We start from the raw sequence: 21,397 nt of genomic DNA on the forward strand, positions 1-21,397 counted from the left end.
ACAAGTACTCATAAATTGAATTTAAGAGAGATAACGGGCGTATAGTGACGAGGTGATGTTATATCGAACAGTATTTACGCGTCAATCCCGTAGCTGAAGATTGTGTTTCTCGACGTCATTAATCATTCATCACTAGACAACAGCCGCAATACTTTGGAGACGAGATCTGCACCAAATTTGAGATCTCTGTGCATACTTCTGCATTTCTCAAGCTGTTGTTTAGGCTGTGGTCAAGCAAGACCATTAATACACCCTGGGATCAAATACGCTTCCTGCGCTTCTCATGCCACATGCTTGACACTTTCGCCTTTCACATTGTCTTCATCAAGCGCCAGCTCAGCTTCCCTCAGCTTTTGCTTCTTCTCGGCCCTTTGGTGCAGAAAATATCCCGCCGTCAAGAAACCCCAAGCACCTAAGATGAAGAAAAAGTTGACAATGTAACCCTTCTTCCACCGCGGTGCTTCGACAACCGGAAACGTCACCAATGGGTAGAAGCTGTTCACGGCAAATCCAAGGGTCTGGAGAGGTCAGCCAGAGTCTGTCTCAACGGGGGTCTTTTAGTCTCACAATCATGCTCCCGCTGAAGAAGGCACGAGCTTCGGCAGAGTCTTTGAGCCACCAGTTGACTGTCGGTGCTAGGATTGGCGTAACGGCGGCAGAGCAGCCAAAGAGCATGAATGCTGTGACTGTTTTATATTGTTAGCATCCAATGAAGAGGGCCGCGGAGAAGAGCATCTCGAGTCGTGGGAATGCTCACATTTTAGGTCATGAGGAATATCCCACACCATCATGCAAATATTTGCAAACATGAAAAGGCTCATGATAATGGTGTAGATAATCCAAGTGGGATACACCATGCATAGATTTGTGGCGATGATTGTCGAGATCACAGAGACGCCCTGCGCGGCAGTTGGGATTTCGTTAATCTGGGGAACGGTGTACGTGCCATATTTGTCACCCAGGTCCTTGAGCCAAATTGCCATCTGGCCATGTGGGTAGGCACCTGAAAGAAACAAGATATAGGCGAGTACACCGAGGTACCAGTGCCAGCGAAGGAAGATGCGCTTCAACAGGGCTTTTGTGATCTTCTTGGGAGCTTCGACGCCGACTTCCCTCAGGCGGAGCTGCGCGAGGGCGTGCTCCTCTTCCTTCATCCACCAGATTTTGCCACTCATCGGCATCCCGGGGAAGATGAAGAAGCCAAGGATGGAGAGCGGCAGGGAGATGGAACCATCTGTTAAAAGTGTCAGGTCTTGTGCAATATTGCACGCGCAGACTACTCACCAATAATGAAAAGCCATCGCCAACCAGACATGCCACCAACGCCATTGAGATTGGTATATGCCGCAGACTGCAGATACCCACCGAACATGACGCCAATGTTGTTGGATCTTCAATGTCAGCGCGATTACTTTTGAATGGCGGAACCCGATACTTACACGTACCACAAGCCCGCTCGCTTGAACAACTCCTCGGGCTTGTACCACGACGACAAAATGAAGAGACAACCCGATGCCACCGGCGTCTCCAAAACACCGAGCAAAAATCGTGTGCCGTAGATCTGTCCCGCGGTGTTCAACTGCGACTGTGCAAATGTCAAGAGACTCCAGAGGACCTCGCAGCTTGGCAAGAACCATCTGGTGAACTGAGGCCGAGAGAACACCAGCATGGCCGGAACCTGACAGATGACGTATCCAATGTTGTAAAACATGGGGAATTTGGAGTACTCGTTGCCGTAGAGGCCCAGCTCCTCTCGCATCCCCGACACGTAGGCGCTGTTGACGTTGGACTGGTCAAGCCACTTGAGGAAGAACGCGATGGAGGTAAAGGTCATCATAAAGGCGTCGAGCTTGCGCAAGAACTTGCGCTCCTCCTTTGGGTAATGAGAAGGGTACCAGTCGAACATGTAGAGCCATGCTAGCCAGACGCTGCGAGTTGGCGCTTCTTTGAGCTCGCGCTCCCCAAGGATGGCTTCATCGTTGCTCGTTGTGGGCTCAGCAACAGTTGATGCTTCGGGTTCCTTGACTTCAGGGACGTCGTTGTGCGAGTTCGTGGTCGCAGCTAGTACTGGGGCCACTTCGGTTGGTCTCGGCTCAGCCATTGTATGAGGGACAGAGAACGGACTAGACTCGTTTTCGATGTCCAGTGGAGAGGTATCCAGATCCCACGGCCTTTGCCGACATTATATAAGAAACCTCTGGTGTGAATTACAGGAAGTTGGAGTGGCACTGGACCGGCAATGGGAAGCTCCACAGCCGGGCATCGGGGCAAAGGTACCCGCTGTATGCTAAATGCTTAATCGCGCGAGTGAGGATGTCCGGAGCACGATGTCCTGGGGTGTCATTTGGCTGACTGGATGGACGATAGGTCCACGACGGAACCTCAAATCTCTAGATTCAAGAGGCGATCAACAATTCCCCGGCCGAGCCCTAACACATGAATTTTCACCTCTTTGAGCACTTGACGACAGAGCTCATTCAAAGACGCTCAGTGTGAACCAGGGCCAGGCCCCCTAGAGCCCCAACCCCGCAAACTCCAGTCAACCCCAACATCAACACCCACCCATGTGCATTGTCCAAGTCTTCCCCGGATTCACCACTTTCCCCATCACGGGGATAGTTGACCCGAAATGGCGGCAGTCGATTTGCAGCGCATAATATCTGCAGACCCCTCAGTTGGCTCTTCATCGCATCAGTCTGCGGCCGGTACTTGGAACGCTGCCCGCTCCCGAACTCTCCAATCGACAAGCTGCAACCTGGTTCCAATGCCAGAGACAGTCAGCATGACAGAGGCCGCAGCGGAGAACGAGATACCCTCATGCCAGGGGTGCCGTCGGCGGAAGCTGAAATGCTCTCGAGAACAGCCGACATGTTCTCACTGTGTCAGGCTAGGTGTGCAAGTCGCATCCCATTCGCGCCCATGTAGACTGACAACAATCACGAGCAGCTTCCCCTTGCGTGTATGACCTGAAGAAAAACAAGCCCGGTATCAAAGCCGGAGCGGTAGGCAGTCTGAGTCGGCGTGTTGGTATGAGGACACGGATCAACTCGTTGTAAACTCATCGCAGCTGACGCTCGGCAACAGAAGTTCTTGAACAGGCTTTGCTCGAACGGCAATCTAATTCAACCTGCTCCGATCCAGCGCCCACCGAGACACCTGAGAATGGGACGCCAAATGTGTTAGGAGTTTTGTCCATGCTAGCCACTGAGCTGCAGAAGCTCAACGCAACGCGGCGATGGGACTCAATGCCTGGATTGGCCAACACCTCGCGTTATCACACAGCAGCTTCCCCCACTGGGACCAATGGATCCAGTCGCAACAACTTCGAGCGCAATTCGGAAATCTCACCCCGTACGTGCCATGCGCCCCTTGCAAAGAAAAGACGGAGAGTAGACAGTTGCGGCAACCCGAACGTTGATGTATCCTTCTCCCTGGACGAGAACCTGGACAGCAGTGTCTCAAGCCTGCCGGATGCGACCCTTCTGGAAGAAGTCATTAGTATATACTTTGACCGCGTCCAGCCCTGGATACCAATTCTGCACGAAACAAATTTCAGACAACGCGTCCAGAACCATGATGAGCTTCCGCAGCTTGTTGTTGTGCTGCATGCGATGGTGATTGCGGCACTGCGGTTTGTCGAGAGCCCCAATCTGAGACTTTCTGCAACAGAGGTCGAGCGAATATGCGCTCGCTCGAGGCGCTTGGTCCTTTTGACTTGCATGGATGGATTGTCGGTGGAGAATCTTCAGGCCTTGATTATTGTGGCCTTTGAAGATGTGGGTTGCCCAGTTCTACGTCGAGCACTCTTTAACTGACTTTGCAGATTGGCAATGGGGAAGCCTCGCGAGCTTGGTCCGTGATAGGATCACTCACCAGAACTGTCGAATATTTGCAACTCAGTGTAGAGGACGACAGTCATGCCAAGACATCCTTGCTCAAGCCGTTGCCAACGGTGAAAAGGCCAAAGAATTGGACCGAGGAAGAGCAGAGACGGAGGGTCTTCTGGACTATCTTCTGTCTAGACCGCTTCTGCTCAGTCACAACTGGCTGGAACACGAGTCTCACCTCGGATGACGTGCAAAGACGGCTACCCGCCGACGGAGGCACGTGGCATAAAGAGGAGGGCGTGACAACCCCCTACTTTGGCATATGGGACCGGAGCGTGGCCAAGATCGGCAACTCGATAGCGTTTCTACCCGGGAATTATCCCAGCCCTGACAAGGGGCAGGATAACACAGCGTCGACGCCTGCAGCGACGGCCTCACATGCGAAGATAAATGACCCTGACATGACTACCGTCGGTGCCTTTGCCTATCGCATAGAGGCAACCGAGTCACTGAGTCGCATCACGACGTACTTTCTGCAACAGAACATTGACTTTTCGAATCGACAACAGGTCAGTGATTGGTTGACGCGGTTCAAAGAGCTAGATCTGCGCCTCGTTCAGTGAGTCCAATTATGGAAGCATGAAGTTTCGGAGACTAACAGCGTCAAGCTGGAAGATGTTCCTCCCCCAGCGATGGCGCGACTCGAATATCTCTAGGCAACCAACCATGATAAACATGGATCCTAATTTGACACTGGCCCATGTCACACACAACACGTCTATGATTCTCCTGCACCAGAGAATTGCCTATCCAGACCCGAAGTGGTCTGACACGTTCAAGCTGCCCAGCTTCTGTAGTGCTGAAACGTGCCAGGTTGCTGCCATCGAAACAGCCACCATCACGCAGAAGTACCTGAAGTATACCCCGTCACATTATCCGGTCGCCGACCAGTACGCCTTTTGCGTTTACATAAGTGCTCGTGTACTCTTGGGTAAGTCGTCCCTGGGTCTGTCTATTGACTGCCAGCTAAAAATATCAGTCCACTGGCGGCACTATAATTCCGAGCTTCCGCTCGAGTTCCGGGATCTGGTCGATGCCCTCGACGAGATGGCACGAAGATGGGCTGGTCCAATTTTGGTTCACCGTGCTACCAGCTCCTTGGCTGGAAAATACGCCGAACAGCTACGTCTCATGCGCAAACAGTGCACGGAGGACCCTAGCTTGACCATTGATGTTCTGGGGTACTCCAGTGGCCTGGCCCGGGGAACTCCATCTAGCCCCTTCTTCCCTGACGGCGGCCAGTCCGGAACAAGGACCAACATGTCCAGCGACAATGTGAACCATAGTCTGCCCGATTCGAGATGTGAAACTCACGAGCAATCTGGACAATTGCACTTGGGCAACATGCCCGCAAATAGCTTAGCAACTGACGGCATTCATCCGGACAATCTGTCAGCCATCTCCCATCTGCTGATGGATGAGGACTTTATGAGTATGGACAGGGTCATCAGCCTCGACGATATGATTTTTGCGGCACCTGGAAACAATTCGCTACCGTGGGTGACTCCAGGAGACGGTGGTATGGGTGTGTAATCATTTCTGAGAGTTAATGGGCATAATCATGCAGAATACCTAATGCTCACACAAAACCCATCTTCAAAAGCCTGTTCCCAAACTCAATCAAGTAGTAGTCACCGTAGCATAGCCCGTGATCCCAGTATCTCTTGTGATCCTTGGCATTGTAGTTGGCCGTCGCGTTCATCAGAATCGCGTCAAACCGGCGTCCCTCTGTGCGGTCGCGAGCAATCACTCCCTCCTTGCCCAAGGCCACCTCCATCTTATCCCGAGAGAGAGAGAAGTCGAGGGTGTCAGCCACGATCGCGAAGGCCATCTGACGGAACCGAGTACTCTCCTGACTCCTGCCCAGCCCCGCCAAAGCCTGCGAGAGGATGAGCATACCATTGGCGGCAATGACTCCTGCGGACGAATCTCTCAGGGGGTTTGCCTCATCCAAAATGGGTGCGTCAAAGTCCCACAGTGGTACGTAGCGACCTCTCGTACGAAGCTCTCCTGGAACGGCCATCTCAACGCAGGACGGGGAACTTTCGAGTCGGTGAATGAAATACTCAGCAAGGGCCATTGATGTCTCGAGGAACTCAACATCCGCAGTCCACATGAACGTTTGGGCGTACCCCAAGATGCCCCACGCTTGGCCTCGCGCCCAAGTAGATGTGGCGTGGAACCCCTGACCGGTGCGGCGCTCTTTGATGTCACCAGTCTTGGGGTCAAAGTTGACCACGTGAATGGTGCTGAGCATCTTCTTGTTGCTGTTTGTCGCCTTCTCTGGACGCATGTGTGTCCGCATCAGTGTCTTGGCGTGGGCTGTGGCTGCCCTTCGCATTTCCGCATGGCCAGTGTGGCTGGCAGCGTAGTACAAGAGATCCAGATTGCACATGGAGTCAATGATTACCAAGAAATCATCGGTTGCGCTGGTGATGCTGACGCCGTTCTGATCCAGGACATCCCATGACCTGATGGCGCCCACTCTGGTGTTGTTCCTGGTGTACAAAGACGCCGCTGCGGTGAGGATCGTCTCGAGTGCTCTTTGATCGTGCAAAACCTCCCAACGTACCCGCATGCTTGGTTGGATCATGAATGACATGTCGTGTGTGTCGGTCCTCTGCGCCATGGCATGGATGGGCTCTGCCCAAGCTTCCCCAAGCTTGCCGAGTGTCTCGAGCAGTTGCCCCTTTGCCTGGCTTGCGAAAGCATGTGGAAACTTGACGGCTCGCTCAATCAAGGAGTAGATGCTGCCTGGAAAGAAGCCGCATGTCCAAAAGTCAGCTTCCCTGAGAATATACTTGCCAGCCTCAGGGCCAGTCTGTAGCACATACTCAGGATACGCTGTGGGAGGATTCTGCATACTTGCTCAGTCTTTTTCTTGCCTCATCAGCGTCAGCTCACCCACGTTGTTGACCAGTCCTTCGGTAGCAGTGCGAAGGATCTTGGCAGCGATGTTTTCTTCGAACAGAGCCCCCAGCTGTTGTCGTACATCCACACTCTGGGGGACTGCAGATTCTTTTCGCATATTTGTCTGCTCTGTAGCGTCGAGCCCTGTAGTCCTTGGTGTAGTTACAATGTCGTCGGACGCCATGTCTGCGTGAGGTGCCATGGTGATCTCCGCGTGTGATGGATGCGAGTTGAGTGCTTTTGTTGGAATCCAAGTCATGTACAGAAGTATATTTCGCATATGAATCTTGTTGCTCGGCTGTACTTTCTGGGGCCCGCACAAAATGCTCCAACACGCATGACTGAGTGACTGAGGCGTCGGTCGCTCGGGCAGATTGAAGCCGCGACTTAGCCCGGCGTCCGATGCACACCACAACGCCCCTCACGGAGTCATGTTTGTTGGCTACAGAGAACGAGCACAGAGAGCATAGCATAACTGAAGTGCGGGATGTAATTTACTGGCGTTCGATTGGCCGATTGTAAAAGAAAATGTCGAGCAACGTGCGAACATGGGGCGCAAATCGTCAGCATATACCTTTGTCGAGACATCAACGTTACAATGACGAGGGCTCCGGATTCAACAGTAGCAGGGCTTCACAAAAGACGACAAGGGGATTAAGGATTATCTATTGGATTAGCTACTGGACAACATTCGTCTGGTACCTGTGAGTCGTTGAATCAAGATGCGGACAGGTATAGGGTAAGGTGCTTGTCACGGGAGACGAGATAAGATAGGACTGAACGCTCCGGTCTGCATTGAGGATCATGTTTTAAATCAATCAATATCATGTTTGTGTTTGAACGCACCGGCCAGCCACAAGTTTGCCACCGCAGCTGGAGCTGTAGTTGGCTTTTCCGCAAACACTTCATGTTCTGATGACAGTGCCACAAGACAAACTTAACGGCCGGATACGCCCTGCTTTTCACGCGTTCAGCCACGCGTACCTTTCCATCAAGGCTCTGAGATGTACCTCACCCACCATGATATGATGGATCAGGACGACAATAGGACCGGCCGACGAGCATAAAGCGCGTCTGGCGGGTTTGCCTGGCGCGTCGTCACAAGAAGATACGTCAAGGAGCGCGCCCAACGCGTCGGATACACGTAACGGCCAAACTTGCTCAACGATACAACAACAGACCAAATGCGACGGCAACCGTCCTCGCTACAATTGCAGCTCATGATGCCATGGTTGCCATTTCCCTGGCAGCAACAAGAACGCGTCCGAAAGACCGCAGTGGGTGATAGCGCAAGACCCAGGGCGAGCTATAACTGACAATCACAGCACGGTAACAAGCGAACAAAGCGGTCTCCAGTGCCTAACAAACGGCAATGTTAACTTCAACAAGAGATGATGAAAAACTTCACGCCTACCCCTCGTACCAGCAAACAACCTCAAGAGTTGGCCTCTGCCACCTTGAACTCATCGGCAAAAAAGCCGCGGAACCATCTGCCCTTCCCTGTGGCCGTCAGCTGTGCCACCTCCTCATCCGTCAATTTGAATGACCGAACTTGCGAAAAAGTGGTCGCCATTCGCTCCCTCTTCGAGCTTGTCGTCACCACCGCCGCCCCTTGATCAATTACCCAGCGCATCAAGATGGCCATCTCGTCGACATTATACTTGGCTGCCAATTGGGTGGTGAGCACACGCGTCTCATTGCCCGACTCGGCTCTCAATGGCGCCAGCGAGGAGAACCCTTGGATAGCAATGTTCTCCCGTCTCAGGAAATCATAAAGCTCGGGCTGATACAAGCGCGGATGCATCTCGATCTGATTGACCGACGGCTTGATCGTGGCGACCTCCAAGATTGTCGACATGTTCTTGATGGAGAAATTTGACACACCAATGTCCCTGGCCAGGCCTCGCTGCTTGCAGCGCTCCATTTCGCGCCAGGCATCCTGGAGCTCGACGTCTGTTGAGGCCGGGAATGGAGAATGGATGAGATATCTGGAGCACGATATCAGCTACGTGTGGCCATCCAGCCGGATCGAAGCACTTACAGGTCAACAAAGTCCGTCTGGAGGTTCACAATACTCTCCTCCAAGGCTTTCTCAACGTTGGACGTACTTTTCGCCTTGGTACTCAATCGAAACGATGCTCGCGGGATCCCGGACTCAACCATCGCGATGCCGAGTTCCCTCTCTGTACCGTAGGCTGCGCGGGACAGTCAGCAGCGCTTGTTCTCTTGGCCGCCTACGCACATACCTTGGGCTCCATCCAGTGTCCGATACCCAACATCAATTGCGGCTTTGATGGCGTCGACAGTCGGCTGGTGAATTGTAGTGCCGTCATCGTCCGGGCTTTTGTACCAGGCGGTCCCGGCGCCAAATATGACAGGCTGCGACACGAGTGAGCTGGGGGGTGCTCACCCAGGGCATGCCTACTCACATGAGTGTCTAAAGACATGGCCACGGTGCTATGTGTCAATCGAGCTTGGACTCTGCGACTGGCATGTGCGCTGGGGTCTGGTAATGGAGTACGATCTTGCACGTGGGCAATGCCCCGAAGAACGTGAACCCCTCACGCTTCTTCATGCAGGGTGGCTACTTGGCAAACGCAGGTTCAAGTGGGTACGATCATGGGTTTTTGCAATGGGATTCAAACCATCGCCTACCCATCTCTCATTTCTGCGTGAGAATCAAAATTTGGATGGCCTTCCTGGCGCTGGGCCTCAGATGGCTTGGCTCGCTCTATGAGCGCATATGACGATGTGATAAGAGGCTTGAGGTCCATCACCAGCCTCTTGGCCAGCAGATGTACGGCATTCGCGAAATACTCAGGAGTATTGCCTAGAGTCCTTGATCTTGTCAGTGATGTCGTCAAGGCCAAAAGATCACAAACCAACCTCTCACGGTCAGCTCCATTGCCGTGGCAAAAAAAGGAAAAAAAGAAAAACAGAGACACTGCCGTCGGAGACTTGCCCGGTTCAGCTTGGATACAAGTACCACCTGCCTTGAGCATGAAAGCAGCCACAGAAAGCGGAAGCGGTTGCTCGGGCACGCACTTATCCCTCCGAACGACGGCCTCACAGCACCTGAGAGCAGAGACGGCCAAGTTTTCCACAGCTCCTGATTACGGGTGCTCTTATTGATGAAAAGCTCAATGATTACAGTCAAGTTTCGGTGAACCACGGCCAACAGCAAGGTGACAACTTGTGGGAGGGAGAAAATGGTTATAATATCGACCTGCAAATATCTACACACCGCATCACGAAATTCTTATGCTTCGCCCGTCGCCAGGGCAACAAGACGCGACTCATCACCATTGAACGTGTCCGAGTCACCTCCCTGGGGGTAGTTGGCATTGTACTGCCAGATGGTGGCATAGTCCCAGCCAGCGGGCGTATCGCCCACCGAGCTGGCATAGCGAGCGAGCCAGAGCGGGCAGCGGTCGGCAAAGTTGGGCGAGTTGCCCGTGCATGTGGTCCACCAGTCTGTGATTCTGTGAGCAAGCAAGCAAGATGAAGAGTATGGCGACGCCACTCACCGAGAGTCGTGTAGATGAGCGGCCACCGTCCTGTCTGCGATTCGTAGGTGGTCACAAAGTCTTCGATCCAGTCCACCATGGCAGCGGCCGAGAGTCCGTAGCACGTAGCGCCGTTGGGGTTGTACTCAATGTCGAGGGCACCGGGCAGCGTGATGCCGTCGCCTGACCATCCACCGCCGTTGGCGGCAAAGTACTCGGCCTGTGCAGCTCCTGAGGAGGAGGCAGGTTGAGCAAAGTGGTATGCGCCGCGAATCAGACCAGCGTCGGTGGCACCAATGTACTGCGAGCTGAACTGGCTGCTCTTGAACGTTGTGCCTTCAGTGGCCTAACACGGGGTCAATTTGTCAGCGGAGATATAGGACAGCAAAGTGTAGATGACACACCTTGATGATCACGAAGCGGTCGCCATCAGAATAGGCCTTGGAGAAATCAATGTTCTCTTGGTAGGCGGAAACATCAAAGCCAGGGACGGCGGCATGGGCGAGGGCGGCAAAGCCAGTGATGGTTGCGGCAGTGATGAAGGACTTCATGATGGTAAGATTGGGAGTTGTTGTTCAAGAGCTGTAGCTGTGTTGGATTCAAGTTGCTGGGAGAGTCTGGTCCTCGACGTGTCCAAGGAGCCTTCTTATACTTTTCGACTCCCCAACTCTGGGGGGCAGCCGAGGACGGGATGAAAGGACTCCGCTCGTGACGATGGCGGCTTGTCTGACTAGAGACGGACCTTTGAGGACCTGGTCGATCTCGGAAGATGATCGACAGACTACCGGCGGATGGCGGCGTACTATGCAGGGACGAACGCCTTACCCATACATCCATTGAAGCCACGAGCTGCCTTGGATGGCACAATACTCACAAACTTTGGCTGGAGGGCCATGAGAGTGCCCAACATGACATCGGTGGCTGCCATCACTGCTACTCCGTGACGATGCCGAGCCGGAGACTAAATGTCATCTCACAGCTGCGACTTGGCGTTGACGGCAGTTGGCGCGGGTGAAGCTGCAACAGCCAGCGCTAATCATGCGTGTGTGTTTGGTGAATGAAGCGATAACACCTCATATTGGAGCTTGAGACCTCAGCCGCATTTTGGCGAGCTGTGCAGCGGCAAAGACTCTGTCGATCACTCGACTTACACGTGGCGATCCATCGCCGTGGTGACTCGATTTGGCAGGCGGATCGGATCTGCGGCAGGGCAATATCAATGGCGCAAATAACGATTGAATACAATAATACGTTATAAAAATATATGAATCCCAATACAGCAAACCGTATCGGTCATCGCAAACAAAAGACAAGTCTCAATCGGACATGGTTGCGGCGCCCTCCACATTCCTACTCATCTGTGCTGACGCACGCTTGTTTCTGCACAATACTCAGTATATCAGCGAGAAAGCTCTCAATCCTGTCCCTCTCATGGTACGCCCGGTCAAATATTGTGGCAATCTCAAGCCTGCCGCCCCATCCCCCGACCATTAGCGGCACAGCTGAGCCTGAACATTCCCCCGTGACCCAGACGTCTTGCAGAGTGAAAGGCGCTCGTTCTGGTTTCACCACCGAAGCCATGTCTCCCAGCGACGAGATGCCAACACTCGCATTGTTAGTGTGGCTGTCTGCGTTGACCGTGCCGGGAGGAGATTGAGGCGTTACCGCCGACCACAGGATAGGGGCAAGGCCCAAATCACTGACCTCAGGGCCCTCATCGCTCAGCGGGCGTTCCTCTTTGTAATACTCCTTCATGGTTGAAGCGATGCGGTCAAAGTCATCGCTGGTCTCGGCGGAACCAACGGTGACATCGACTCCCAGCCCCTGGATGGCGACCATGTGGTTGTTCGAGGCTGCCTCTTGGATCGAGCTGCCTCTCCCCTCGCATAGATATCTAGTGCTCATCATGGATTGCAAGTAAAACCTCATATTCCTAGACTCCCCAGTGGTCTTCTGAATATGTTTCAGTGCAAGCGTAGCGGCAGCACTGATGGCATGCGTTACCGTCCAGCCTCTGTCTTTGCAGTATTCGAGGAGCACTGTGGTGGCCTCTGGAGACAGATGGAGGCTCGCGCGCTCCTTCTTACTCGTTGTACCCTCCCTCGCGCTTGGTAGCAGCCCAAGCGGCGGCGCCCCTGTGGCGGCTGCCGCGCTGTTTTGCATCTTTTCGCGGAAGCGGGCCATTTGCGCGTCAGAAGGTCTCGCGGGCAGATTCGCGATGGCGCGCATGGGCGCTGCGAGCCGGGAAGCTTCGTGGGACCAGTCGAGCTGGGGCTTGCGTGGTCTTTGATACTGATCCGCTGCCAACTCTATCAAGCGATCCAGCAGTTTCGAGACACCGTGGCCATCGACAATGTCGTGAGGGGCTCTGAAGAAGATGGTCGCTCGGTGGTGGTTACTCTTGTTGCTAGTGGACGAAGAAGACCTGATATAGAAGAGCTGGCTGGATCTGTGTAGCTTGGGGTCAAGGTCGAGCCACTCTGCCTCACTGAGTGGTGTATCGACCACTTGAAAGGACGTTGACAGCCAGTCATCCTCATCTTTTTGGGTATTCACGGTATGCAGAGGTGTGTAGAACCGTTTCCAGGTGTCACTGATTGCATCATGCTGGATCCACGATGCGAGTGCTGGGCATTCGTTCCGCAGAGTCAACCAAGCATTGCGAATGGCATATTCGAGGTTGGCAGACGTGTCTTGCTTGTTCTGGGAGGGGGTCTCGATGGTGACGCATCCTGTGATGGCAAAAGCTGCGTGATCTGGGTCTTCGGTGCGCCGGCAAAAGGAGGTGTAGAAACGCTCAATCTCGTCGATAACGCGCTCATACAGACCAGTGGCCGACTTGGTCCACTGGTACCTATCGCAAGGCTGGGTGTGTTTGGGCTCCGATACAATAGGTGAGTCTAGGCTTGGCGAGCCCGCATATGCCGAGTCGACCGTGGGTGAGCCCATCTTGGGGGAGTCTGTCTGATGCGAATTCAATTGAGGCGATTCCATTCTGGCTGAAGTGTCTGGTGTCTAGTTAAAGTATGTATAGCTGGATTAGGGTGATTGGGCCAGCCAAATCACAGTGCATTAATATTAAACTTATACGATATTGGAAGTCTAGAATCTCCCAAAATCGGGAGGAGACCATTGACCTTGATATAATAGTCGTGGGCATTGTTCCTTCTTACCAATCCAGCGGGCGCACAAAGGCAGACAGACCTCTGAACTCTGACGACCTTGACCGAGGAGGAGTCGAGGACCATCCACCAGCCGCCCAGCGCAGCAATTGATCAGAGGTCCTTCCGCTTCCTCTAGGCTGTGATCGAACCGCCCCCAATATCCTTGGTTGTGGTCAGGACTCAGTGAGGCTACGGTTCAAGGTTGCATGGTCAGTCGGAGCGTGGGGGCAAGACACGCTGCCGGATGCCGAATCGGCGTCGGGAGACGGAATACGGGCGATGACGTCGGTGTCAGCTTAAAACTGGTAGTTGGGGATGCCAGCGACGAATTGCAAAAGTGATGGTCAGGCTATTTCATGATGGTGCAATTGAAACGGTTGCCACTGCTATGTTTCTGTTTACCTTGTTCGCAGAACCTCGTCCATGTCTGATTGTGAGAAGGCAATCTTTGAGGCTAACGCATAGTATTGTTGCCCTTGACATTGTTATTTGTTCCATGCTGTGCCGGTGCCTCTTAAGGACATGATTCCTGTCGAATGCTTCTAGAGGGGCAAAGTTGCTGTTACTGAAATGCATTCTCAATGACTTCGGAATACATGTACTCATTGAACAGTTCAAACTATACTGGGTGGCGTCGTTGACCCAGGCCTTAGGGTAGTCTAAACAAAATACGATTCCACACCAACCTTAGAATCAAGCTTAAGTACGGATACTCTCTATCCATCAGGCCTGGGCGCCCAGACTTTTAGCAATAAGAGGAAATACTAATAACTTAATTAGGCGGTTCAGGCTTGGAATTGCCTAAAAGGGCATTTGCAACCTCGTGATTCGAGCTGCGCCAGAATGAACCCTGGTCGCTCTGGGCATGTTAATAAAGCCTCAAAGTTCAGTTATTATTCCTCGTCTGTGTCGTTCATTTGTATGATTTGCGATACACAATTCCTGTAATTGCGCTCGTCTCCTGGCAGCACTCGCAGCACCACAGCGAGGCGGAATCCATGTCCTGATACAGGCTCACCAGCAGACGGCGAGTATTGAGAAATATCACGTGTCGCAAGCTTCTTGTGAGTCATTGTAACGTGATGTTGCCGTCGATCCGCTCCAATCTTTTGATCGGAACTCGCCACCGTTGCGGGCCGGATTCCAAGACGATTTCACCGTGTTCGGCCCCATAGACCGATGAAAATTCTTCTTCCACGCACAGCCCACTCGAGACCGCAAACAAAAAAGGAGCAAGCAGCCAATCGGCATGAGACCGCCGTGGCTTCGTGGAATCATTAGCATCATGTCATACGCGCAGGCAGAGCCATGGAAATGTAAGGATGACGGAGCGCGTCCCGCCCACACGCCCCAGACGCCAGTTCGGAAATATGAAAGCCTAAGCAGCGCTAATCATTAGTGTCGAGACATATGATGATTGTAGCACCGGGACGGGTGGCTTGACCGGTTCTCGGCTTTTGCGATCACAGGCGACTCGCAGGTTGGGATATGAGCGTCGTCGTCGACGAGGTTGACTCGGGGCTCGACAAGATGCTGGCGAGAACAAGCGACCTGTCGCCGAACATAAAGGCAACAAGGATCTACGACGACAGCAAAAGGCTCCTGTACAATCGTGGAGTCTCCGGTCCACACCTCGCCAACCGTCGTGTTCAAAACAACACTTTACGTACAGTGTCAAGATGGTGACGACGGTGTGGACCTTGACGCGAACCCATCGACAGGAAGCACCGTCTTTACCTCGCGGAGCCCTCCGCAGGTCAACATGAGAAAAGGTTTTCTCTTACCTAACAGCTGGCTCAAAGGCAAACGCGGAGGACAGGCGCCTTCGAAACCATAAACTGTCCCCAACCGCCTCTCTATCTACCTCAACCTAGTCTCCCAACCATTTTGAACCTTAACTGGTTGATCACTTGACACCGTATACTACTCCGAGGCATCCACGACCTGCGACAGCCTGGACTTTCAGTCTTGCATTCGTCCACACAAAAAATGTTCTCCAGAAAGGGGGACGAGAAGGCAGCAGCGCCTGCTGCCACCAGTCGCGACAGCAATGACGCAAAGTACTCCGGCCAGTTTGACGCCGACAACTCGGACGGTCTCCAGCGTCGTCTCAACAACCGCCAGATCCAACTCATCGCCATCGGTGGCACCATTGGAACCGGTCTCTTCATCAGCATCGGCGCTGGGCTCGCCAAGGGCGGTCCCGGTAGCCTGCTCGTCTGCTACATCCTCTATGCGTCCGTCGTGGCCCTGGTCAATAACTCGATTGCTGAAATGACAACGTATATGCCCGTCTCGGGCGGCTTTATCCGCCTAGCCGGCAACTGGGTCGACGACGCCCTTGGCTTTATGGTCGGCTGGAACTTCTTCCTGTACGAGGCGCTCCTCATACCGTTCGAGGTCGTGGCTCTCAACCTTGTACTATCCTTTTGGAACGAAAAGGTGACGGAGCCCGGTCCGACGGCTGGCATCTGTGCCGCCATTATCATCTCATATGGGTAAGACACGATCCGGAGACGACCGAGCTGGACCTTGCCCCCCGTTTCTGCGAGAGATCCATGTGCGACTGGCGTTTTGATACGATCCCTCCCCCCCTCTCTCCCTGCCGTTGTGATGACATTTGTGCTAAGCTTTGATGGTGATGCGTACAGTCTACTCAATGTGGTCGCCGTGGGCGTCTTTGGTGAAGCCGAATTCTGGCTCTCCGGCGGCAAGGTGATTCTCATCTTTATGCTCTTCGGCTTCACGTTCGTGACCATGGTGGGCGGAAACCCGTCAGGACACGCCTACGGGTTCAGCCACTGGAACAGCCCGGCAGCGTTCTTGGAATACCACACATCGGGGGACCAAGGTCGCTTCGAAGGCTTCATGGGTGCCCTCGCGACTGCTGCGTTTGTGATCGTCGGTCCTGACTACATCTCCATGGTGGCTGCCGAGGCCAAGCACCCCAGCATCTACATCAAGACCGCGTTTAAGACCGTCTATGTCCGTTTTGGCCTCTTCTTTATCGGTGGTGCTCTCGCGACTGGAATTGTGCTGCCGTCCAACGACAGGGCCCTCGTCGACATCCATATCAACGGCGGCGGTGGTCAGACGGCCGGTGCCTCGCCGTACGTGATGGCCATGGAGAACATGGGCATCGACGTGCTACCTCACGTGGTGAATGCCTTGCTCTTCACTACCATCTACTCAGCCGGAAACACGTACACGTACTGCGCGACCCGCTCGCTATACAGCCTCGCCCTCGAGGGTCGTGCCCCGGCCTTCTTCCGCAAGTGCACCGCCCAGGGAGTGCCCATCTACTGCTTCGCCTTCACCATGTTGTTCCCTCTGCTCTCCTTCCTGCAAGTCAACAGCGGCTCCGCCGAGGCCCTGAGCATCCTGCTCTCGCTCATCACAGGCGGCGGCGTCGTGGACTACATCGTCATGTCCATCACCTTCCTCTTCTACTACCGCGCATGCAAGTTGCAGGGCGTGGACCGCAAGACGAGGCCATACTACGGCTACCTCCAGCCTTACGGTGCCTGGGTCGCGCTCGTTTTGCAAGTCATCGTGCTGTACACCTACGGCTACACCGCCTTCACGCCCTGGTCCACCAAGAACTTCTTCGCCAACTACACCATGCAACTCCTCGCGCCCCTTATGTTCATCGGCTGGAAGCTCATTAAGAAGACCAAGTTTGTCAAGCCTGAGGAGTGCGATCTCGTCTGGGACCGCCCCATCATCGACGCATACGAGGCCAAGGCCATGGATCTGGACCCGCCGACTGGGTTCTGGCAGGAGATGGGCCAGATGGTGGGCCTGGGTCGCAAGAAGAAGGTCATCAAGGAGGAGGAGCTATGAGGGATCGAGCGTTGAGGAGTATCAGATTGCTCACCATCTGCACAAGGCCTCGCTAGTGTGAAACGATTTAAACGTGACTCCAGCCAGTCGAAATAGATACCCAATGTTGCAATGTCGTCTTCCTGTCTCGTTTTCCATCCTCTCTACTGTTGCCGCTTCTCTTCCGCCAGCTTTGCCAGTTCTTCCACCGCCTCGTCCTCCCTCCCGACAGGGACATACAAGTGATCGTGATAGAAGCCGCTCACCGGGTTCACTCCCATGTTTTTCGACGCCAGCCGCGTGGCGATGACGGCCATGAATCCCACAGCTTCGAGGCTGGATGTGACGTTGAGCGTGATCATCTTGCAAGGGAAGAAGTGGTCGAGACCATTGGCAGTTGCGTAGTCCTGTGTCGTGATGACGGTGATGCCCTCCTGCTCTCGGATCATGGATTGGATCTCCGAAAGAGGAGGCAATTTAGTCTCGTCGCGCAATGTCGCGAACACATATGTCTGAGGATGCAGTACTGTGTTCAAAGTGGAGAGGAGGGTGTCTAGCGAACGCTCGCCTGGGTCTTTCATGATGCTAGCCATGATGGTACGATGGCTGAGGAGTGGATGAAGCGAAGAGAAGGATACTTCGGGATTGTATCCGCGAAAGAAGCTGGATTGACCGGCAAGGCGTACGCCCTTCGTGTGGGGTTGCCACGATTACATGTAGTTGCGCACAGCTCCCTACACGTTAAGTTAGAAGAAGCCACCGCCGAAGAGCAGAGACAGAAGCTCCTCATTTCTCGACTGGTTTGCATCTTCGTCCTTGAATGGCCAATCCAATGATCGAAGCTCTCCGTGAGAGTATCTGCGTGGATCATCACCGCCAAGCCGGGGCATCTACTTGGCACCCAGAACCCTGATAAGGACGCGGCATTTGCTTCTACTCACTCCTTTCCTCCCCAACTACACTCTTTCTACGTCTCTTTCGTGCGCACTCAGCATACAACTGTCGCAATCAACGTCTGATCACTCTATCCATCGATGAATGGTCACCGCCAGACGCAGAGGCCATCACGACTCGACGACTTGTCCAAATAGCGCATGTTGCGATGTACGCACCAGCAATCGAAGCGTCGGGCAGCTTGCGTGGATGATGAAGCCTGAAGGCAGCGATGCGCTCTCTCGTTGACCGGCTTCGCTGGAACAACCTGGCGATTGAGAATCGGCGGCAGCAGCGGGACGCGAAAACGCAGCGCAAAGGCAAAGACCGCAGACACCGCAACAGGCTCTGCTCGCGCTCATGGTCATGAAGGCATGTGCACGCGAAAACTAGCGATCCTTCGCGTCAGGCTGCACATTCCCAACTCTCACGACATGAACAATCAATTCGCCCGCGCTCACCGGCGGATGACTCGACTCATCACGTCGCCCTGGCCGAGTCTGCATCGTCTCCATCGGCGCCAACTAGCCGATTTCCGAAGTCGGCCGTCTGTCAGAGGCAGAATTTTATCTCGGTTTGTTAGCGCGACGCGGCGTCCAACGCAAAAAAGAATCCATAGCGGACGCGTGCGCCGGGACACAGCCGCGCACTATTAGACTAGGCGTCACGGCACCAACCTCTGACGTGACAAACAGCAACCCAAACGGGACAGCCACATCGGCAAAGGCGATCTCAGGGACTCGCTGTCTCTGACACATCACACAAGTTTATGCGGATTGGCCAGGTGGCGCGCCGTGTTTTCTGGAATCTCCGACGGAACGACGTACCCGCAACAACACGACATTAGTCAGGGTCCATCACCACTTTCACTCACCAGCATGACAATGCGGCGACTCGCAGTGGCTGAAGACTTATAGAGGCCTCTATTAAGGGTGGATAGCCCGGACGTCAGTCGGTGTCAAAGCTCAAGGACAGGACTTGAGGCGCGCACCCTAGTGGACCCGCGGAGTGGACTTGTTGACTACAACAACCCAATTTTTTACGTCAAAGCGTGTTTGAAGCTTCTTTTGCAAAGGCACTCGCGAGTTTCCATCTCGTAGGATTCTCGTCAATTTCACCCTTTATTACGTTTCTCCTGCGCGGCCTCCTCTCGACAAGGGACCTTGCATAGTCGCCAATAACCCCTTTTGCCTGCCTCGCTGCCGCCCGCTTCATCACATTACCCCGTGGGGGATCGACTCTGGATCCGACGGGCCTGCCCTCGACTTGCAAAACACTGGCGCTGGTGGAACTCTCTGTGTCATCACTCCGAAGCCGCAGAAACCTTGTCTGATAAAAAGGACTGCCTTCCCCGGCCCATCTCGGACGCACCCCTTCAAAACACATTCGTCGCTCCCTCAAACATCATCAACATGGCTGAGAACACTGCCGCCGCACCGGACAGCAACATCAACAGCAACCAGGCAAACGATGCTGCCGATCTCGAAAACAACAAGAAGACCACGGGGTCCGACTCGGGCACCGTGAGCACGCCTGAAGACGACCAAGAAGATGCCGGCAACCAGACAGCAAATTCAGAGCAAGCCGCTCTGATCGACTTCAAGACCCTCGAATGGTGGCAGGGCGGCATCATTCTCATTGCAGAAACCGTCTCCCTCGGCATTCTATCCCTGCCCTCGGTGCTGGCCAGCGTCGGTCTGGCCCCCGGCATCGCGCTGATCGTGCTCATGAGTGTCCTGTCGACATACTCGTGCGTCGTGCTCGGCGAGTTCCGCAAGGCGCATATGGACGTGGAGAATTTCGGCGATGCGGTTGAGGTCATTAGTCACTCGCTCGGTCCCCTGGCGGCCAAGGTGCTCCAGGAATTCTTCGGCTGGGCGCAGATGATCTTCCAAGTGCTGGTCGCCGGAAGCCACATTCTGACATGGACCATATGTATGAACACATTGACCGACAGTGGTGCCTGCACCGTTATCTGGGCCTTTGTCGGTCTGGGGATTTTCTGGTTCCTCAACTTCCCGCGAACATTGAGCTATGCCAGCTACATGTCGATTGCATGTGAGTTAGCTGTCGCTCGGGTGTAAGAACCACGCCGCTAACGCTTTCCAGCCTGCCTTTCCATCGTCATTGCGACTTTGATGACCGTGGGTGATGTCTCGCGCACGCGTCCCATTGGCAATGGCCACATTGACATTGCGCGCTCGCTTGGTCTGCCACCAGCCATGCTGGCTGTGACCAACATTGCGGTTGCTTTCTGTGAGTCAGGACAGATGCCAATCGTCCAGAGAACCAGCTGCTGACAAACTTTTAGCAAGCCATTCTTGCTTCTTCAGCGTCTATGGCGAATTCAAGAAGCCTACCGACTGGCCCAAGGCGCTTGCCCTGCTCCAGATTGTCGACACGTCGCTCTACCTGATCGCAGCCATTGTCATCTACTACTACGTTGGGCCCGACGTCCCATCACCCGCGCTCTCCGCCGCCGGCTCGGACGTCATGCGCAAGGCCATCTGGGGTGTCGCCATCCCGACCATTGTCATTGCTGGCGTCATTTATGGTCACGTGGCCGCCGAATACGTCTTCACCCGCATCTTCCGTGGCACCAAGCATGAGATCAGGCGCACCTGGGTGTCCACCGTCTCCTGGCTGGCCATCACCTTTAGCATCTGGCTCATTGCGACGGTCGTCTCACAGTCGATTCCCGTCTTCAACAGCCTGCTCGGCCTTGTCGCGGCCCTGTTTGTGAGCTGGTTCTCCTACGGGTTGCCCGGCATCTTCTGGCTGTGGATGCACCACGGCAACTACTTTAACAAGGGGTGGGGTCAGGTTGCCCGTTTTGTTGGCAACATTGTGTTGGTCGTCGTCGGTGCACTGCTGTGCGTCCTGGGGTTGTGGGCGTCCATTGAGGCCATTGCCCAGGAGAAGGGGAATCAGCCTTGGTCGTGCGCGAGCAATGCGGCATAGAAAGCGTATGCAGTTCGTATCAATCTCATGATTTTCAGTGATTTAGATTGTCGACGCTTGATCTGATCTGAGTGAGGTCACAATTGATGTTAACTGGGGTGGGCGAGCCAGCAGCCGGAAAAACTATATGCCGGCTCTGTCCACAGCGCTCCAGCTGCGCCACACCCGCGCCACACCTGCACAGCCACGTTCTCATGCGTCATTCCAGCTCAGC

General features: G+C 54.2%; 9 protein-coding genes across 9 annotated transcripts; 3 read left to right on the forward strand and 6 right to left on the reverse strand.

Annotated features, from left to right (window-relative positions):
* Nucleotides 1–281: 281 nt before the first annotated feature.
* Nucleotides 282–2,101, reverse strand: F5Z01DRAFT_746773 (vitamin H transporter; the record flags this gene model as incomplete). The annotated part of the gene is made up of 5 exons (XM_046266961.1): nt 282–518; nt 568–686; nt 758–1,234; nt 1,285–1,391; nt 1,440–2,101. The coding sequence occupies 5 exons, from the start codon at nt 2,099–2,101 to the stop codon at nt 282–284; spliced, it is 1,602 nt and encodes a 533-aa protein (XP_046122391.1).
* Nucleotides 2,102–2,629: 528 nt separating this feature from the next.
* On the forward strand, nt 2,630–5,352 carry F5Z01DRAFT_689811 (fungal-specific transcription factor domain-containing protein; the record flags this gene model as incomplete). The annotated part of the gene is given in 7 exon segments (XM_046266095.1): nt 2,630–2,891; nt 2,947–3,027; nt 3,085–3,776; nt 3,824–4,446; nt 4,544–4,818; nt 4,867–5,319; nt 5,339–5,352. The coding sequence occupies 7 exon segments, from the start codon at nt 2,630–2,632 to the stop codon at nt 5,350–5,352; spliced, it is 2,400 nt and encodes a 799-aa protein (XP_046122392.1).
* A 114-nt stretch (nt 5,353–5,466) lies between these two features.
* On the reverse strand, nt 5,467–6,999 carry F5Z01DRAFT_670185 (Six-hairpin glycosidase-like protein; the record flags this gene model as incomplete). The annotated part of the gene is made up of 2 exons (XM_046264523.1): nt 5,467–6,744; nt 6,796–6,999. The coding sequence occupies 2 exons, from the start codon at nt 6,997–6,999 to the stop codon at nt 5,467–5,469; spliced, it is 1,482 nt and encodes a 493-aa protein (XP_046122393.1).
* A 1,116-nt stretch (nt 7,000–8,115) lies between these two features.
* F5Z01DRAFT_198261 (ketoreductase) lies at nt 8,116–9,443 on the reverse strand. Its single transcript, XM_046258070.1, has 4 exons — nt 9,227–9,443; nt 9,044–9,176; nt 8,839–8,992; nt 8,116–8,785 (listed from the first exon to the last, which is right to left on the reverse strand). Exons 1-4 carry the CDS (start codon nt 9,242–9,244, stop codon nt 8,233–8,235), a joined length of 858 nt encoding a protein of 285 aa, XP_046122394.1. The 5' UTR covers nt 9,245–9,443; the 3' UTR covers nt 8,116–8,232.
* Nucleotides 9,444–9,992: 549 nt separating this feature from the next.
* Nucleotides 9,993–10,963, reverse strand: F5Z01DRAFT_198375 (putative N,O-diacetyl muramidase). The gene is made up of 3 exons (XM_046258071.1): nt 10,708–10,963; nt 10,325–10,649; nt 9,993–10,271 (listed from the first exon to the last, which is right to left on the reverse strand). Exons 1-3 carry the CDS (start codon nt 10,852–10,854, stop codon nt 10,057–10,059), a joined length of 687 nt encoding a protein of 228 aa, XP_046122395.1. The 5' UTR covers nt 10,855–10,963; the 3' UTR covers nt 9,993–10,056.
* A 690-nt stretch (nt 10,964–11,653) lies between these two features.
* On the reverse strand, nt 11,654–13,252 carry F5Z01DRAFT_670188 (uncharacterized protein; the record flags this gene model as incomplete). Its single annotated transcript, XM_046264524.1, has 1 exon — nt 11,654–13,252. The coding sequence occupies one exon, from the start codon at nt 13,250–13,252 to the stop codon at nt 11,654–11,656; it is 1,599 nt and encodes a 532-aa protein (XP_046122396.1).
* Nucleotides 13,253–15,167: 1,915 nt separating this feature from the next.
* Nucleotides 15,168–17,382, forward strand: F5Z01DRAFT_198224 (amino acid permease/ SLC12A domain-containing protein). The gene is made up of 2 exons (XM_046258067.1): nt 15,168–15,965; nt 16,119–17,382. Exons 1-2 carry the CDS (start codon nt 15,457–15,459, stop codon nt 17,308–17,310), a joined length of 1,701 nt encoding a protein of 566 aa, XP_046122397.1. The 5' UTR covers nt 15,168–15,456; the 3' UTR covers nt 17,311–17,382.
* On the reverse strand, nt 17,382–18,239 carry F5Z01DRAFT_198252 (integron gene cassette protein). The gene has a single exon (XM_046258069.1). The coding sequence runs from the start codon at nt 17,880–17,882 to the stop codon at nt 17,454–17,456; it is 429 nt and encodes a 142-aa protein (XP_046122398.1). The 5' UTR covers nt 17,883–18,239; the 3' UTR covers nt 17,382–17,453.
* Nucleotides 18,240–19,256: 1,017 nt separating this feature from the next.
* Nucleotides 19,257–21,397, forward strand: F5Z01DRAFT_198227 (aromatic and neutral aliphatic amino acid permease). The gene is made up of 3 exons (XM_046258068.1): nt 19,257–20,280; nt 20,332–20,478; nt 20,534–21,397. The coding sequence occupies exons 1-3, from the start codon at nt 19,635–19,637 to the stop codon at nt 21,181–21,183; spliced, it is 1,443 nt and encodes a 480-aa protein (XP_046122399.1). The 5' UTR covers nt 19,257–19,634; the 3' UTR covers nt 21,184–21,397.

This window comes from Emericellopsis atlantica (genome assembly GCF_019669845.1).
Source record: "Emericellopsis atlantica unplaced genomic scaffold F5Z01scaffold_2, whole genome shotgun sequence".
Classification (NCBI taxonomy): Eukaryota; Fungi; Ascomycota; class Sordariomycetes; order Hypocreales; family Bionectriaceae; genus Emericellopsis; species Emericellopsis atlantica.

What these genes read in the sequence shown, in the direction of transcription:
- F5Z01DRAFT_198261 (XM_046258070.1), bottom strand. An exon ending in GACACTGGATGGAGCCCAAG is followed by an intron (nt 8,993 to 9,043) that starts GTATGTGCGTAG and finishes TGTCCCGCGCAG; the next exon opens with CCTACGGTACAGAGAGGGAA. An exon ending in CAGACGGACTTTGTTGACCT is followed by an intron (nt 8,786 to 8,838) that starts GTAAGTGCTTCG and finishes ATCGTGCTCCAG; the next exon opens with ATATCTCATCCATTCTCCAT.
- F5Z01DRAFT_198375 (XM_046258071.1), bottom strand. Translation starts at nt 10,854, where the DNA reads ATGAAGTCCTTCATCACTGCCGCAACCATCACTGGCTTTGCCGCCCTC. An exon ending in ACCGCTTCGTGATCATCAAG is followed by an intron (nt 10,650 to 10,707) that starts GTGTGTCATCTA and finishes ACCCCGTGTTAG; the next exon opens with GCCACTGAAGGCACAACGTT. An exon ending in GCTCATCTACACGACTCTCG is followed by an intron (nt 10,272 to 10,324) that starts GTGAGTGGCGTC and finishes ACAGAATCACAG; the next exon opens with ACTGGTGGACCACATGCACG.
- F5Z01DRAFT_198224 (XM_046258067.1), top strand. Translation starts at nt 15,457, where the DNA reads ATGTTCTCCAGAAAGGGGGACGAGAAGGCAGCAGCGCCTGCTGCCACC. An exon ending in GCCATTATCATCTCATATGG is followed by an intron (nt 15,966 to 16,118) that starts GTAAGACACGAT and finishes TGATGCGTACAG; the next exon opens with TCTACTCAATGTGGTCGCCG.
- F5Z01DRAFT_198252 (XM_046258069.1), bottom strand. Translation starts at nt 17,882, where the DNA reads ATGGCTAGCATCATGAAAGACCCAGGCGAGCGTTCGCTAGACACCCTC.
- F5Z01DRAFT_198227 (XM_046258068.1), top strand. Translation starts at nt 19,635, where the DNA reads ATGGCTGAGAACACTGCCGCCGCACCGGACAGCAACATCAACAGCAAC. An exon ending in CAGCTACATGTCGATTGCAT is followed by an intron (nt 20,281 to 20,331) that starts GTGAGTTAGCTG and finishes AACGCTTTCCAG; the next exon opens with CCTGCCTTTCCATCGTCATT. An exon ending in CAACATTGCGGTTGCTTTCT is followed by an intron (nt 20,479 to 20,533) that starts GTGAGTCAGGAC and finishes ACAAACTTTTAG; the next exon opens with CAAGCCATTCTTGCTTCTTC.